This window comes from Paramormyrops kingsleyae, chromosome 9 (genome assembly GCF_048594095.1).
Source record: "Paramormyrops kingsleyae isolate MSU_618 chromosome 9, PKINGS_0.4, whole genome shotgun sequence".
NCBI classification, from domain to species: domain Eukaryota; kingdom Metazoa; phylum Chordata; class Actinopteri; order Osteoglossiformes; family Mormyridae; genus Paramormyrops; species Paramormyrops kingsleyae.
In genome coordinates, this window is record NC_132805.1 from 37,472,135 (window position 1) to 37,490,797 (window position 18,663).

Below are 18,663 nucleotides of genomic sequence, written 5' to 3' on the forward strand. Positions count from 1 at the left end.
CTGCCAGTTTAAATGAGAAGCTGCCAACCAGGCGCACAACTCCAACGTAATAAATTGAACATTTTTCTTACGAAATCAGAATCCAAACTCAAAGGTGTTTATCATTGTTTACAACAGCATCTGCTATGCCTGCTAGAATAGCCTACATATAGGGGTCCTCCTTCAGCCTCTTAGTAGCAAGTTAGTAAATTAATATTACTTATTATCTTATCTACATGTAAAAATTGTGCCTCATTTATTCTCGGTCTTGTTCCGTTGCACATATAAATAAAAACAATGTGATTTATATAGTATCAACCCCCATTTACAACATTATATAAATGTACTGTGATTTAAAATTGGTAGGATCAGTTTTACAATATAATTTGTTTTCGTCAGTTTGACTAATTTTTCGGTCACTAGACGACATATAAGCTGTCGTGTCCCAGCTTTCAACAAAAAAGCTCAGAAAAAGGTAGAGACACCGACAGCACCGAGCTCTCGCGAAATGCTAACCGAGAGGCTCCGCTAGGGGGCAGTGTCTTTCGCACCCCGGCCGCCTGCTTTCGCGGCATGAAATGCGATGCCCGACTGTGACAGCACACGCCTTACTATCGCCGCACATACTGCCTACAGCGCTGGCCAGTGATTAGTTCAACGCTCCGAGGAGCGAGAGCTTGGACCGTTATTTTTTCGACCTCCCCACCTCTGAGGTAATTTTTCCACTGAACATTTTCCATTTTATTTGTTGCTTTGAACTGCTTACTCGGATCTTTCTTGTTAGTGGTCTATGCAACTATTTAAACAATTTGCCGCCAGCATTTCACACCTATTTTCTTATACTTGAGTATCAAGGATGCACCCCGGGAAGGTTCAGACTGTCTCCCCAAGTAAGAGAGGAGTTTTGGATGTAATTTTCGTACTTCTGTCGGTTTCTGCGGTTCACTCTTATAACATCGACACCGAGCACCCGTTAGTGTTCCGCGGACCAGAAGGGGCGTTCTTCGGGTTTTCCGTCCTACAGCACCACTACGACAATAGCCGCTGGTAAGTAATGCAAGTTTAACTTTAAATATTAATTCAAACAGTCGGGAAATGCACTTCTATAGGGATCTGAACCATACCAGTCCGGGACCTAAATATTTCAATTCTCTCGTGTTCAGTCATCTGATTTTTGTGCAATTGAATTAGTCACAACCGGGCTGCTTTAGGCCATAGTAAGGTTTTTAAAAAGGATAACGCATATATCTCCATAAGTCCACAATAAGATCAGTAGTGAATGCACGGGGATTGGGGGTTTAAGCTGTGGGTCACCCACCCCTGTGGCCCGTGGTCATCGTAAACTTTGCGTGAAATTCAGAGCCGCATCAGCGCTTTATCCTGCATCACAGATCATTTGCAACTTGCCCCGTACAAGCTCTTTTTGATTGATTTCCCCCATAAAAGTTTAATCACGATCACATTTAGGGAAAACCAGTGAAAAGTGTTAGGTGAAGAATTATCATCAGTTTAACAGTTTGGAGCGCGGATTTTTTTGCTTTTTGCACACATATTTATTCACTGAGGTTTCTTAATGGGGGAGGAGAGACGGGTTTTGGCCCAGTGCATTTAAATGAGCGCACTGCAGTTAAATAGACTATCCTTCACTTCGGTGAGCTCATAGTTTACATCACCGAGGGAAGTTCAAATGCTCCCATCAAAACTTGCCGTGCCAGGATTTCATGAAAGCGACGCGCCTAGCAGGCGGCGTAGGAATGGCTCTGCCGATCATTTCTGTCCGGCACCCCGCCTCTGAGTTTAGTTGTACGCAGGTCTTTCTGCAGATCCCTGTAACACTTTAAAATTGATCCCACACGCTGTTAGTGCCAAGAAAAAAAAAGCGCTTTCAGAGTTGGTGTTCAAACGTGCTTGGAGATGGCTTACACAGTAGGTATAGAAAAGAATCACCAGCTTTGAAATATTCCCATTTTTTTTATTTACAGCCTTTACTGAAAAAACACAAAACAATATTTTTCCCAGCTTACTGCAATCTATAACATCCAAGTGAAAGATATCACAGCTGCAGTTCCATAGAATTGTAAAAAAAAACCCCAAGAAATACTGAGATTAATAAAGGATCACCCCCTCCTAAATAATATTTGTAAACTCAATTAGGTGTAAGTAACCACCATTTCCATTGCAGACCATGGTTACTGGCTTCCACCTGTGATCAACTGTAATCAGTGTGATTAGTGAAGCATAAAAACAGCAGTTCCTGGAACTGTTTTTGCTGTAGTGCAACTGACAGCAAACAGCTGACTATGGGTGGCAGGTCACTGTCAAAAGATCTCAGGGACAGAGTTGTGTACAGACAAAAGGCAGGAGATGGATACAAAAAAACCTCAAAGGCTTTATCAATCCCAAGGAGCACAGTAAAGTCCTTAATAAAGAAGTAGCAGGTGTTTGGTACTACCGGGACCCTCCCTGGATCCGGCCGTCCCTCCAAACTGGATGGAAGAGCAAGGAGGAAACTGGTAAGAGAGGCTACCAAGAGGCCAATGGCCAATTTGAAGGAGTTACAGGATTTTATGGCAAAGAGTCATCATTGTGTGCATGTGACAACAATTTCACAAGCGCTCCACAATTGTGGCTTGTTTGGGAGGGTCGCAAGGAAAAAGCCACTTCTGAAGAAAGGCCACATTAAGGCTCGTTTGAGCTTTGCCAGAATGCACCTTGAAGATTCTGATGCCAAGTGGAAAAAGGTCTTATGGTCAGATGAGACCAAAATCGAACTATTTGGCCTGAATACCAAACAGTACACCTGGCGAAAATCAAATGCAGCTCACCATCCACAACACACCATACCTACAGTAAAGCTGGAGGTGGCAGCATCCTGTTGTGGGGGTGTTTCTCTGCCGCAGGGCCTGGGGCTCTCGTTAGGGTAGAAGGAAAAATGGAGGGGGCAAAACAGGGGCGCCGTAAGGGGGAGGAAAGCTAGGACGATTCCAAGGGCCCCTGAGTGACAGGGGCCCTAAAAAATTAGGAAAATAACTGGATTGGTTTGGACTGGGGGGCCTAATATGATATGCTTTCATGGGGCCCAAAATCTCTAGCGGCGCCCCTGGGGCAAAATACCATCAAATTCTTAAGGAAAACCTGCTACCCTCTGCCAGAAAGTTGAAGATGGGCAGAATGTTCACCTTTCAGCACGACCACGACCCGAAGCACACAGCAAAATTGCCCACACGGTGGCTGAAGGAGAAAAAAGTGATTGTCCTCGTGTGGCCCTGTCAGAGCCCAGACCTAAAGCCCATTGAGAATCTCTGGAAATATTTGAAGATAGCATTCCACCAACGCTTACCATCCAATTTGACCGAACTTGAACAGTTCTATACAGAACAGCGGGCAAATATCGCTCAATCTAGATGTGCAAAGTTGATAGAGAACTATCCCCACAGACTCAAGGCTGCCATTAAAGCAAAAGGTGGTTCAACAAAATATCGACATTGGGGGGGGATCCTTTATTAATCTCAGTACGTCTTGTTTTTGATTTTTTATAGTTTTTCTGAACTGTAGCTGTGAGATCTTGGATGTTATAGATTGGATTAAGTAAAGCTGGGAAGAAATATTTTTTGTGTGTTGTAAAGCAAAAAAATGGGAATATTTGGGGGTGATTCTTTTCTACACCCACTGTAGGTAGTAAAATGCACCGGGCAGCAGTCATGTCTGCTGTTTTAAATATCGACAGTTTAAGACATGATTTCTGAGTAAACAGGATCAAATTTGAATGTGAAGTGTCCAAGTGTTTATCATCACATGGAAAACAATGTGTTTTGTAAATATCAGAAGATAAGCAGTGTGTAATGCATTACGATCACTGTCTTAATGCTCTCAATTTAATGTGTAAACCCTGTTACATGGCTTTCCAAATCCAGGCCTTGTTTTCAGTTCTCCCAGGTAGTTAGTTTAACAATGACTGATTCTGATTGGTCAGAGGCTTCACACCTGGCTCACAGGTAAAGGAAGGCTGGAAAATCTGCAGGGCTTAGCCCTTGAAGATCGTGAGTTGAATAGCCCTCCCCTAATTGGTCAGCATGTCCTTGTATGGTAAACAGTTATTTCATGTGCAAGGGAATGAGTCGCAATTAAACTGATGGAAATTTAATTTAATTTAAAAAGGAAAATGTGTGAGATTTAAGTTATGACACATTTACATTTAGCTGGCACTTTTATCCAAAGTGACTTACAGTAGACGGAAAGGCTGCCATTTATGTCGTGCTGATACCGTGCTGAGTCTGTACTACTAAAGCCTCACCTGAGTTACTTTGTATAGCCCAGATTACTCCATATGCAGGACATAATCAAATGTTTCTCACCACTTCATACCTGGATATGGGTGGTAAGTTGGTATCTTGACTTGCCTTGATTTCAAATTTCATATTAGGACTATATAAGCATTTACCAAACATTTTGCTCTTATACAGTATTTGTGTTTTGGTTTTGGAAATGTATCCGAAATGTCATAGCTTACTTCTGTATTCAGTGATCTCAGTGGAAAGTGCGCAAAATAGACAGTATTTTGAGTAGAATGCTGATTATGTGGGCTCAGTGTACCATTATTTAAACTCAGTATACAGTAAACTCAGTGTGCCATTGTTTATGGGGGCTCAGTATACAGTATATTCAGTGTGCCATTGTTTATGGGGGTTCAGTATACAGTATACTCAGAGTACCATTGTTTATGGGGGCTCAGTATACAGTATACTCAGTGTGCCATTTTTTATGGGGGCTCAGTATACAGTATACTCAGTGTGCCATTGTTTATGGGGGCTCAGTATACAGTATACTCAATGTGCCATTGTTTATGGGGGCTCAGTATACAGTATACTCAGTGTGCCATTGTTTATGGGGGTTCAGTATACAGTATACTCAGTGTGCCATTGTTTATGGGGGCTCAGTATACAGTATACTCAATGTGCCATTGTTTATGGGGGCTCAGTATACAGTATACTCAGTGTGCCATTGTTTATGGGGGCTCAGTATACAGTAAACTCAGTGTGCCATTGTTTATGGGGGCTCAGTATACAGTATACTCAGTGTGCCATTGTTTATGGGGGTTCAGTATACAGTATACTCAATGTGCCATTGTTTATGGGGGCTCAGTATACAGTATACTTAGTGTGCCATTGTTTATGGGGGCTCAGTATACAGTAAACTCAGTGTGTCATTGTTTATGGGGGCTCAGTATACAGTATACTCAGTGTGCCATTGTTTATAGGGGCTCAGTATACAGTATACTCAGTGTGCCATTGTTTATGGGGGCTCAGTATACAGTATACTCAATGTGCCATTGTTTATGGGGGCTCAGTATACAGTATACTCAGTGTACCATTGTTTATGGGGACTCAGTATACAGTAAACTCAGTGTGCCATTGTTTATGGGGGCTCAGTATACAGTATACTCAGTGTGCCATTGTTTATGGGGGCTCAGTATACAGTATACTCAAAAGTTGATTATTTGAACTCATGGAATTGGATACTGAACTTAAGATTCTAAGATTAGAACTTAGATTCAGGGGAACAATTATAGCTATTGTATTCAGCTGCTTTTGGTACTCTTTAAGGATTAGCTGGCACTGTAGAACCATGACAAAAGGTTGAAGAGTCAGTTATGTGGTTCTCTTTCATGAGAAGTACAAGGTGGACCTTTCAATAAACTGCACTCCAACCAAATCGCTAGGGCTGCCAGAAACCAAAGGTCTGCTGTGGCACGGCTCAGTATGAAAGAGGAAGTAACAGTAATTTGCAGAAAATGCTACTGTTGGCTCTGAATTGTTAGTTAGGCACTTTTAGGTAAATAGAAAGATACGAAATAGGAAGAAGCAGCAGTAAAGAGGTCGGCTGCGGATTTCAGCAGAAGGGGAGTCGGACCGTAACATTTTTGGAGGGCGTCACTGATTCTGCATCCCGTCCACCTCTGCAGGGTGCTGGTGGGTGCCCCCAAGGCTAACTCAACCTTCAGTGGCTCTGTGCGGAGCCCGGGAGCCGTCTACAAATGCCGAATACACAGCAACCCCGACCGCCGCTGCACAGAGATGGACCTGGGCAGAGGTGAGTGAGGTGCAGGGTGGGGTTTGGGCTGAACATGTGGCAGGACCTGGCCTGCATGTGAAGAGGCCACACCGCCTTTTTATAACAAGCAACCTGTAAATCTGCATTCTGTGTATTTACTATCAACATGTTTTTAATTATACTTTAAGACATTGGGGCTGGGCGGTATAGTATATGCACAAAATTAATGTCCAAATAGTCGACTTTATATACACATTCTGGCACACAGTAAGAAAAACTTTGCTTACATGTTAAGTATTGCTATAGTTTTACTGTCCTCTGACCCAAACAGATTGAATTTATGATGGACTTTTGGCATTTGTTTTATTATTTTTTAAAACATTCGCTCTTACATAGTGACACACAATCTCACAAACATGCATTCATACACACCCATGAAAGAATATATCTGTCACGTCTAAACTGGATTGGATCTGCAATGAAACTCTGTGTATCTGTATATTTATAGACATCATTTTAGAAGTGAAAAGAGGATGCATTAGGAATGAGTGTATGTGGACTGTCAGAACTTTCTGGAACCATTGCTTGGATCTCACATATCAATGGATTGCATTTTACATTTCACGTACTGTTGCCAAGTGAAACTATCTACCAGTCATACAGTCTAATTATATAAAAAAAATAGCGCTTTACAGTTTTCTAACATTGGATTCAGATTTGCAGTAACACAATGGTACATCCTTGTGCAAAAAATCCTTGTAGTAATTTTGATATAAATGTATAATGTTTTTGCTAATATTTTCCAAGGAATGGTGCCAAAGAACAGTCATCCTCCATTCCTTGCAACATACTGCAGCCTTTTATAACGTTAGAGAATGAAGGGAAAGAGAAGCTGATGTTTATATGACTTTAGTGCACGTCCCTGCTAACTGTGTGTTATCAGCACAACAGACACTGTTAACCGTCTTTAATACAGGGCTCAGCCTTTCCTTTACTAGAGCTGCACTAGATCACTGCCCAAGCTCACTTATCCCAATAGCTGGTCTGTATTAGAGTAGATTGAAAGGACTCCATCATACCAAGAATTAAAGCGTAAGGCTATGATATGTTTATAGATTTTGTACAGTTAAGCGATGGCTTGATTGTTTAGTCTTTTTAGTTGAGGTAAAAAGCAAGAGATAATAATTTTAATGTTGTTAATGATGAAGGATTACTTTTAGTAACTTAGCTGTCTTTCAATACAGTTAAAGGTGATGGCTTGATACAGTTTGAAAGGGTTTCATTGTGTCTGCAGTTTTAGTACCGCTGAAGGTGAAGGTGGCATTATGCCTGTAATTGTGTAGTGTTATTGAGGTTAAAGTTGAGCGTTCTCGTTCTCGTTATAGTTTTTCATGCAGTTAAGGGTAACAGATTGATTCGATTTCCATTACATGAGATCTATGATCTTTAGACAAGGAAGTCTTGATACTAAAGTATAATCCCAGTGAGTCACATAAACCCCAAAGATTTGGGTAAATGTCTTATTGGACAATAAAGTGATGGAGAGGCCTGTCTTACCCAATGTCTGCTCTGGAGAGGGGATCCTGAGGTGAAGCTCCACCAAGTCACCAAAGAGGCGCCGTCGCATGTGCAGCAGCCTGTTTGTGGAATGGGTCTGGAGCATCGGTGGCTGGGGGTCTGTAGCTACTGCTGGTACCTTAGTTAGAGGAGAAGGAAAATGAAAGTCTAATGGCTAATATTGTCAGAATTCACAGTTAATATTGCTTATTTAATTTTTTAAATAGTAAATCTGTGATTAGAAGATGGATGATGCATGGATGGATGGATGGATGGATGGATGGATGGAAGGAAGTTTTATAGCTTGGAATGCATACAGAGACAAGCACGTAGCAGCTTTGTGGCTGTTCTAGGCAGGAGTCGTCTACCTGACAGTGAAAAGGGGTTTTTGTTTCAACAATAACTAAAAAGACACAATGATCCTACATAGATTCATGTAAGTGAATCTGGAACCAGCATTTTGCTTACATAATTAGATCAGGTAACTAGTAGACAGTTTTACTTGGCCACTGTAGGTGAAAGGTTAAGTGAAAGCCACTATGAATAGCATATCCATGGAAGATATTTAACACTCTATAAAAGAAATAATTATGATGTCTGTAAAACTGATAAATTAAACTAACTCAGTCTTTGTGGTGGTTTTCTCTGTACTGCTACCAAAATAATCCCAGAAGTAAGTCTTTGGTTCTGAAAGACACACAAAATGTCTGCGAGATGTCCGGACAAAAGTTCCAAAGAGTTTTTGAAGGAATCGCAGCGCACAGCAAGTTCACTTTCACTCCAAGGAGTTGCCCTCCTTTTTGAGACTCATTTCCTCCTTGACATGCCAGGCAGTACACGCTCCCTCAATGCCTGTGCCCTTATCCACCAGTAGATACCGTCCAGTGCCAGAATAAATTCCCCTCTAAAACCTTGTCATTTGTTGACTCCACAGATGGTGAGAGCATCAAGTTTCACTGATCAAAAGAAAACAGGACCTAACATAAGCATGGCCCAGTTCAGATAAACACTGAATACTTCCTGTGGCATGGGCTAGAGAACAGGCAGACCTTGATGTTTCCACAAGGGTGGTAAATGCTGGAAAGGCCATGAGGGACCTCTTTGTGAGGTATAGGGACTCCTTGTAGGGTTGTATGTATCCATGATTGTGTCTGTTAGTGCATGTGTCATTGTGTATAATCTGGTGTATATACATCCATCTACATGTATGACTGTGTATGTGTGCGACTCCTTGTAGGGTTGTATGTATCCATGATTGTGTCTGTTAGTGCATGTGTCATTGTGTATAAGCTGGTGTATATACATACATCTACATGTATGATTGTGGATGAGCATGTGTGTTTATATGTCAGTATAAAAGTCCACACTAGTTCCACGGAATGGTTCAGTTATTTATTTTACATTTGGTAATATCCTTTGACATATACAGTTTCTCCCTCTGGGTTCGTGAGCTCCGCCCCCCCACGTGCCAGTCGTCAGCTGAAGCCTGAAGAACACACGAGCTGAGTTCACAAGCACCACACGAGTGCTGACCATCTCATTCTCAATGCTTTTCCATGGGGACATACTTGGCTGTCGGCCACATCCTACATGTTTGACGACCAGCCATCTGACATATTCTCAAAAGGCAAACTAGCCATGGAGATGAGCTTGCCAAGCCTCCGGGGGGGCGGTATGATTCCCACCTCTCAGCTGAGGAAGTCCTTCCTGAGCGGAACTGATTATTTGTGTGAATGGAAGGAATTAAGCATTTTTGCTGATCCAGGATGACTTAGACCAAAATGGACCTCAGAGAATATAAAAGAACCCTTTTAGTTGGAGCCTGTTCATGGTTCTTTTGTGGAATGATCAAGAAATGTGAAAAACATGCTGATGAGAATAAGTGCACATTAAGTGTGGGCAGAACAGAGACAGTAGCCGTTAGAGGAAGTTGACTGCAGCAGTTAAAGTAATTACCATTTAGAAGAGAAAAGAGAAGATCTCAGCCCTCTGCTCTTTACACTAGTCACCCATGAATGCTCAGCAAAGTTCAGCTCCAACCGCATCATCAAATTTGCAGACGACACGACAGCGGTGGGCCTGACTGAAGAAAGTGGCAAGACTTTCTGCCAGGTGTAAGTGCAATAATCTCTCTCTTAATGTCGATAAGACAAAAGAGGTGATAATTGACTTCAGGAAAACAAACACTGTCCATCCGCCTCTCAGCACTGACAGCACTGCTGTAGAGAGCATCAAAAGCACCAGTTTCCTGGGCGTCCACATCACGGACAGCCTCACTTGGTCCCTAAATACAGCCTCCCCTGCCCAAGAGATTGCAGCAGCATCTGCACTTTTTAAAGAAACTAAGGAGTGCAAGGCTCCCCCTTCCGATCTACAGGGGAACTTTTGAAAACCTGCTGTCCAGCTGCATCATTGTCTGGTACAGGAACTGCAAGGTTTCACACTGCAACACACTGCAGTGGATAGTGAGAATGTCACTGGGGTGCCTCTACCTCCCCTGAGTCCCATTTACCACAAGCGCTGCCTTCGCAGAGGTAGCAGCACCGTGGAGGACCAATTCCACCCACTACATGGACTGCTGCTGTTTATTAGGCTGCTGTTTGTTGACTACAGGAGCACCTTCAACACCATAGTCCCCCCTAGGTTGGTCACCAAGCTCGAAGACCTGGGACTGAGCTCGTCCCATGGTATTGCAGTACAGGTCAAAGTACAGGCATGCATTGCTTAACAACGCGGATTCATTCTGAGAAATGCCTCGTTTTATTGTCGTTGTCACGGACATCATAAAGTGTACTTACACAACCCTATATGGTATAACCTACTACACACCTAGGCTACATGGTATAGCATAAATAACAATAAAAATTACAGTATAGTAAATGCATAAATCAGTAACATAGTTATGAGGGGTGGGAATAGGCAATGGCCGCCTGAATCGAAATTATTTCGATATATGATTAGTATCACAATTTTTACACGATAAAAATAAGTAAAGACACGGGATCTAAAGGTACATATTCGCCGTGTGCCTTTCGGTCACAGCATCTTCAGTTTGGAACATGGACTGAAAGAAATTAATACATTTCTTTTTTGGAATTGCATGTGCTATACTTTCAAATGATTGCCAGAGCAGTAGGTTTGTTTACACCAGCATCACCACCAACACGTGAGTAATGCGTTGCGCAACGATGTTGCGACAGCTATGACATCACTAGTCAATAAGAAATTTTCAACTCCATTACAATCATATGGGGTTGCCGCCATATATGTGGTCTATCGTCAACCAAAAATCTAGTTAAAATCTAGTCTGTAATGCAGTACTACAGTTAATTATAAAAACTGACAAGTTTTTTCACATCATTGTAGCGAAGACCATTAAAGAGAGACCTCTGGAGAAACAGTTTGGCTACAAAGTTAGGCTGCAGTTCCTGTCCAGGTGTTCAGTTCTTACCCCCTGAGATGTGAGCGCCTAAACACTTTGGAAATGAAATCCGGAATGCTATTCTGTGTAAGCTAATGCTCATTCCTTGATCCGTAGGGAACAAAAGGGAAGCCTGTGGGAAGACTTGCCAAGAGGACCGGGAGGATGAGTGGATGGGAATTAGCTTGGCCCGGCAGGACAAACCCAATGGAAGAGTGCTGGTGAGCTACAGCCCTCTACCCCGGTGAATATGTCTGTATTAATGTGGATGGGCCTCTTCCACAGCACAGCCCTCCTTGGAGTGTCACAATGTGACTGCTGGAAAGGCACCCTACCTTTGGTCTTTCCACGTAGACGCAGAATGATGGACGTGAATGTCAATACACACTAGCATTTTTTTCAGTGAGAGCGACCAGTCTGGGCAGACCCCTTGTTATTTTTCAGGGAGCTTTTCATGGTCTGTTTTAGGTGCAGCTGAGTGTTACACTAGTGGTCAAAACTGTGGAACCACCTAGCATTACACTTTAAAAATCATTACACGAATATTGGCGGTGATGTTTATAAATAAAAAATGTTGCAAAAATCATACATTGGACAAGTAAATAAGTAACTGGAGCAGTTACTTTCGAACTGTTGAATAAAGTTCTTCAGTCTCTAAAAATTGTAAGTTTTTCCACAATTTTGGTCACAAGTGTACATTCCACCTGATTTTAAACAATAAACCTTTTCGCTCCGCTTTGTTGGTCTTTACTTGTTAGCCGTTAGGTTGCTGGAGTGTGGCTGATGGCATGATTAGGGGTCTGTGCTAACTCTTCTGATTGCTGGTGGAGAGCAGACAGCTATGTTCCCATGTGGTTTACAGGAAGCGAGCTTGGAGCCCTGGAGCAGTGACTGGGTCCAGCACGTCTTCCTTAATGGCTGCAGCTCTAGCCAGAGCATTAAGTTGGTCTCATTGTTCAGTTCAGCTAATTGCACAAACCATGCTCAGTCAGATTATAATCATGAATTTCTGTCTGGCAGAAATACCAGGTTTTTAGGTTTCCTTTTTAACTTGCTAGTGATGAGCTACACAGAGGTTGGAGCAGATTCTGGATCAGCCAATATCCTTTTTGTGCTACTTTCAGGCATCTGGCACCCTGTGCTTTGGACATCCTGTGGACTCCGCCTCTTCAGTCTTAGCATTTGACGCACAGACCTGGGAAATTAAACATTCTTTTTATCCTTGGCCAGATGGGTCTGCAGGATTCCTGGAGGAAAGACGAGGAATCTGGTCCATGATGCTTATGGTCAAGCAAGAAGTTGTAACCCACGTCTCATCTATACATGACTATTCATAGTTTATCATTGGCTTCATGACAATGCTGTAGAATGACCAGTGGTGTTATGCTGTTGTTGCGAAAACATTAGCAAAATGTTCTCTATTGTCTGTTTTAATACTAATTACTTTCTGGCCAATATGTAATCTACCTTGTTCCCACAATTCCCACCTTATCTGGTTCTTGGTTGAGCTGTATGGCGATGTGTTGGATTTGTTTCTTTTTCTTGTGATTCTGTATCATTCGGCAAACATTTGTGACAGGATTGTCTCTAGTTGAGTGGATGTGAGCCAGCTGTATTTTACCTCTATGTTGTTTCCATACCACAGCTCATTCAGTCTGGGGACTCAGTCTGCTACTATAGACAAGAGCAGTTTTGCTTCAGGCAGTTTTGGAAATGGTCTCATGCAGATTCTCTTACTAAAAGAGTAGCAGACCTCATTTTTATATCAGTCATGACACGGATCTGCTAGAAGAGAATAGTATTCTGAAGGATGATTGTCCGTGTGGGGCAGCATGGTGGTGCAGTGGTTAATACTGTTGCCCTACTCCTCTGGGACCTGGGTTCGAGTTTCTGCCAGGGTTCCATGTCTGTGGAGTTTGCATGTTTTCCCTGTGTCATCATGGGGTTTCCTGTAGGTGCTCTGGTTTCCCCCACATTCCAAAAACATGCTGAAGCTGATTGGAGTTGTCCATAGATGTGAATGGTGCGTGACTGTGCCCTGTGATAGGTTGGTGCCCCATCCTGGGTTGTTCCCTGCCTTGTGCCCTGTGATGGGTTGGTGCCCCATCCTGGGTTGTTCCCTGCCTTGTGCCCTGTGATGGGTTGGTGCCCCATCCTGGGTTGTTCCCTGCCTTGTGCCCTGTGATGGGTTGGTGCCCCATCCTGGGTTGTTCCCTGCCTTGTGCCCTGTGATGGGTTGGTGCCCCATCCTGGGTTGTTCCCTGCCTTTGTGTCCATAGGCTCTGGGCCCCCTGCAACCCTGAATAGGACAAGCAGTTACAGGAAGTGGATGGATTATCTGTATGGTGTTCATATTTGTTTTATTCCTGAAGATTTTAATTTTGAGCACATTTGAGAACTTCGTTCTTTGAATGCTGTACTTCCAGTGTCCACCTGAGTACCCACTTTTTGTGTGCCTGTATTGGGGTGTTTTGTATGAATGTTTGTGAGTTTATGGGCAATGTGTGTCTTTGTGGAAGCCGTGCGGATGTGCTCTTATGAAAGACGCTTTCCCCCCCTTCTTTCCCATGTGTTTAACTACAGGCCTGTGCACACCGTTGGAAGAATGTCTTTTATGAGTCCGAGCATATCATGCCCCATGGCTATTGCTCAATTATCTCTCCCACACTTCAGGGCAACACACGTTCACTCATCCCCTGCTATGAGGGTAGGTACCTTCACTGACTTAGTAATTATCCGCTGCTATAAGGATAAGTAATTCCATTAATCTAGTACTCATCTCCTTAATACTGAAAGACTTAAGGATGCACAAATAACTTAGTTACTCAAATTATACTAACATAGTTCCTTTATGAAATATATGAACCATCATGATTGTTTAATGATGAACATGTGATCAGTATGTAACTAACACTTAGTTCCTGGTTAATTAATGCATTACATAAGAGTGTACTACTACATATTTGTGCCCCCTCAAGTAAAGTGTTACTCGAGTACCTCTTGCTAGTGGCTGAAAAGTGGTTTGCAGCTTTGCTGGTAAATTTATTTTGTAAAGTGATGAATCTGGGAAAACGTTGGTATTTATCTGGCCCCTTGTGTTGCTGTGGAATACCCCCTGGCAGCCTCGTGCTCTATGAGGGTACATTCTTTACGATGGGACCCTGTGTCACCCATCTTCCGGGTCCTTCCCAGCAGTAGTAGAGTGGCAATGGCCTTTATCCTGCGAGACAGTGTGGGATTGTTGGATTTTCCCCCTCAGACTATAAGAAGACATACGGGGAGGAGCACGGCTCTTGTCAGGCTGGGATTGCTGGTGTCTTTACAGAGGTCAGTACCCTCTCATTCTGCACAAACAAACATTCTTGAGTCTGAGATTATGGTCCTGAATGACTTAAATACAGATTCAGTTGGATACTCAGTGGCCAGGTGCACATGCTTGTTAATGCAAACAGACTGCTTCCTCCAAACAGCCAATGATGTAGCTGCAACCGAATATATACAGCACACAGTGTCAAGAGGTTCGCTTACTGCTTGGCTAAGCTTCTGTGATCTAACAGTTAAGATGTGTGATCTAACAGATTTTGAATGCGGTGTGTTGGAAACAGCCACTCTCCTGGGATCTTCACATACTACTGTGTGCAAAGTTTACTGAGAAAGCTGCAATAAACGAAAAACAACCAGTTAGTGGTAATTCTGTGGTTGAAAACACCTTGTAAATGAGAGGGGTCAGAGGAGAATGGCCAGACTTGTTAATGCTAACATGAAGCTTGCTAGTGCGAGAATAACAGTTCAGTACGACAGTGCTGCCCAATGAAGCTTCTTTGAAAACTTGCTTATGTTACCTTGGAGTGGTTATAGAAACAAAATGAGGTCCTACTTGGTGCTCGCTAGGTGGACCTACTAAAGCAGCTACTGAGTGTTTGTATATGCAAATATAGTTTATATCAAGAATATTGCAAGCTGGATAAAGATTCCCCCATGACCTTGACTTGAAAAAGAGGGTGGAATTTGGATGGATAGATGGAAAAAGATCCATTAAAACAGTATGTTTTACTGAAATAGAGATTACAACCTCAGTGTAACATGGAAACTGGGAGCCAAAGCTGTCTCACTGGCCTCATGTTGAGAGTATCCAAATGCATACTTTATGGAGCAGTGTTATAATGACAGTGCAGTGTAAATATCCTGGAGATGTAACCCTGTATGGCTGCAGCAGGATGGAAGTCTGTCTGCAAACACATTATAGACGCCTACTACTCATGCTCAGAGATCAAAGGTAACCCTAAGAGCCGCCTCTAATTCCTGTGGTATAATTGTTAGATAGTGCTGGGTGGTTTGTGGCCACCAGCTAACCAGAGCTGAACCAGAGCTGAACCAAAACCCCATGTTTTCCTTCCATCACGTCGTTGCATGAGAAGCCAGTGATTTAAGTTTCACAAAGCCGCTCCTGGCTTGGAGAACAGTTCAGACAGTCTGCTTCGTTCCCTGTAGTCTGGCATGTGCTGCACTTGTGTTCCATTGCTGAGATATTTCACTGGTTGAACGGCGTTGAAGATACCCAGAACCACACAGGGCATGGCTGCCTCTCACACATGTCAGGTTTCAATCACATCCCTGTTCTGAACATCCCAGCATGTTTTTTTATGAATGTTTGGCATTTTGAACCTTTTAGTTGGTAAAGTATAAACAGTTAATTTGAAATTGTGATTGATTCAATGAAAACAATGTTAACAAAGCTTAATAACATTTTGTGGTTGTGTTTCAGGAGTTGCTAGTGATGGGTGCTCCGGGGTCGTATTACTGGACTGGAACAGTAAAGGCACTCAACTTGACTTCAGATTCTTACTACTCTATCAGTAAAGACGCAGCCAGCTCTGAGCGATACAGCTACCTCGGTAAGACCCCCTCCGATCGGTGGGTTTTCATAAATTAATTGATAATGTAAATCGAGGGAAAGCTGCTTTTATTCCCTACCAATTTCTATGTGAAGTTCAGCCTTCTGAAAAATTCTTCTGTTACATGGAATGGAGACCCGGACAATGGGTGAAGAGACCACTGCTTCTGGCATAGGAGGGTCACAGCATGAATAAAAAGGCCACACAAAAGCCTGTAATTCATTACTGCATTGATTCCAGACCAATTTCAATTTTGCTCCAAAAAGAATTTAACTTTGTGCCAATTTTATTGAAACAGAAACAATGAATAATGAGTACAGGTTATTGACAGGCACTGGAATCCCTTTCTGATTTCACATTTTCTGTGGTTAGCTAGTCTGCTGTTGTCCTTTCCCCTCACCCTGGGCCCCACCCTCCATACTTGCTCCGTACTCCCCCCAGGGAGACTGGAACAGGCACACCCCTGGATGGAAAAACAGCTACCCCATTTCCCATTTCATTTCTTTTTCCACTGGAGTTTTTACTGCAGTCCCAGTTCCCAGACTGGCTAGGTTTGAAGGATAAGGGGTCTCTTCCTGTTGGTGATTTTGAGGGGAACCATAGCCCTAATAGGACAGAAATATACTTCTTCCTTTTCTTCTCTACCCCTCTTCTAGGATACGCTGTCACAGCTGGACACTTCTCCTCGGCTACGGCCACTGATGTCGTTGCTGGGGCCCCTAGGGATGGAAACCAGGGAAAGGTGGGTGTGGCTTTCTGCTCATGTGATGATGTCACTCTACAAACTGTGTGTTTTAAACATCCAGCCACAACTCTGTACTATATTGTCTACTGATTTCAATGTCACTGTACAAAGTGACACTTTTATGGTAGCCCATGAAGGGGCCACACGCAAATACCAACCACACTCCCATTGCATATAATGGAGAAACTGACGCTGACGCTGAACTGTAAGGTACACGCATGATCATTACTTACAGAAAACATGGAAACACGCGAGTATCTGGCGCAGATTGGGGCACACCCAGGTAAACACACTTACATAAACCGAGGACACAGCCCAAGTAGTTACAACACGGAAAACAAACAGGGCTATGTACGTGGCTCAGAGCATGCCGGACATGCTAATAGGTGCTGCTGTGCGGAGCCATTTCACCAGCGCTGCGATATTATTATACATACAAAAACCCCTTGGATGTGCAAAGCATGCAAAATGTATCTTTGCCTTCAGCCAGACAGAAACTGCTTTGAAGCTCGGCATCCTGATCAGGAATGACAATTGATTTTTCTATTATTCATTTATTGTTTTGAATTATTTGAGTAATATAATGTGATTGCACTAATTTTCTTAAAATTCACACTGCCTTTCCAAAGTGGTGGGTTGGGGGGGCAGTGACAATGACATTCCAGACTGATGGGCCATTGACAGTATGCAAGCTATTTCAGGTGTGGTGACATCTATCTCATCAATATTCGTTGTGAAGGTCAATGATAAAAATAGTGTCACTCTTTAGTATTCAAACCACATGAAATTTCTGATACCCCTTTCACACCAAGCCCTGGCTGGAACCGGTGCTGGTGTCAGTGTGTTCACACCAAGCCTTGGCTGGAACCGGTGCTGGTGTCAGTGTGTTCACACCAAGCCTTGGCTGGAACCGGTGCTGGTGTCAGTGTGTTCACACCAAGCCCTGGCTGGAACCGGTGCTGGTGTCAGTGTGTTCACACCAAGCCCTGGCTGGAAACAGTGCTGGTGTCAGTGTGTTCACACCAAGCCCTGGCTGGAACCGGTGCTGGTGTCAGTGTGTTCACACCAAGCCTTGGCTGGAACCGGTGCTGGTGTCAGTGTGTTCACACCAAGCCCTGGCTGGAACCGGTGCTGGTGTCAGTGTGTTCACACCAAGCCTTGGCTGGAACCGGTGCTGGTGTCAGTGTGTTCACACCAAGCCCTCGCTGGAACCGGTGCTGGTGTCAGTGTGTTCACACCAAGCCTTGGCTGGAACCGGTGCTGGTGTCAGTGTGTTCACACCAAGCCCTCGCTGGAACCGGTGCTGGTGTCAATGTGTGCATGTTGCTGTGGGAGGGGTACCGTTTCGGAAGTGAAGACAAAAATGTAGGACCTTGTGAGATGCGATGAACGCAAGACTTTTTAGAAAGTACTGCAAATGCTTACAATATTTTTAGCTTTATTTGTTACTGTTCCTGGGTTTAATATAGTTTTTGTGTTCCGCGATTCATCTGTCATCAGTATTGCTGCTGACAACTTATTCCTACACTTTAGCGGTAGAACACAAACTACCATTTGTGTGTTCCAGTTAAAAAGTGGGTTGTAATTGGTGATGTATTCATGGATGAATTATGAGTCGTATTTGCAGAGATGCACATATATGCATGTATGCATTCATCTTTAAAAGCGATACGTGTGGCAATCAATTGTTGTAAGCGCAAATGCGTATTTATATTACCTCGTATATGTATTTGCACTGCTATGACAAATAATTGTGATGAAATGAAGTACGAATTAGCATATTAAGGTTAAAATGCATAGTAATTTCTTGTCAAATCAGCACAAATGCACATAAAAAAGTATGGGACGCTGAAGGAACTGCTGCACTATATGTATTAATGGGCTACTTTCGTAGGGAGAGTGGAGACAAGAAAAGGACGAAACATTTTGGTAAACTTTTAATTTACAAATATACAAATAATCAAGATATGTGTAAATCTTTCATGTGGAATTTATAAATATAAGATGTGATGCTC

General features: G+C 43.0%; 1 protein-coding gene across 3 annotated transcripts in view; it reads left to right on the top strand.

Moving 5' to 3' along the window:
• The first annotated feature begins 566 nt into the window (after positions 1 to 566).
• itga9 (integrin, alpha 9) overlaps positions 567 to 18,663 on the top strand; it is a 70,927-nt gene continuing 52,830 nt past the window's right edge. The window contains exons 1-7 of one of the 3 annotated variants that reach the window (XM_023825727.2): positions 567 to 1,026; positions 5,942 to 6,069; positions 11,126 to 11,229; positions 13,592 to 13,715; positions 14,268 to 14,335; positions 15,774 to 15,903; positions 16,560 to 16,645. In XM_023825727.2, the coding sequence (XP_023681495.2) occupies positions 836 to 1,026; positions 5,942 to 6,069; positions 11,126 to 11,229; positions 13,592 to 13,715; positions 14,268 to 14,335; positions 15,774 to 15,903; positions 16,560 to 16,645 (831 nt within the window). In that variant the 5' untranslated portion in view covers positions 567 to 835. The remainder of the gene's footprint in view (positions 1,027 to 5,941; positions 6,070 to 11,125; positions 11,230 to 13,591; positions 13,716 to 14,267; positions 14,336 to 15,773; positions 15,904 to 16,559; positions 16,646 to 18,663) is intronic. The other 2 variants (XM_023825729.2, XM_023825728.2) reach the window with 2 other exon arrangements.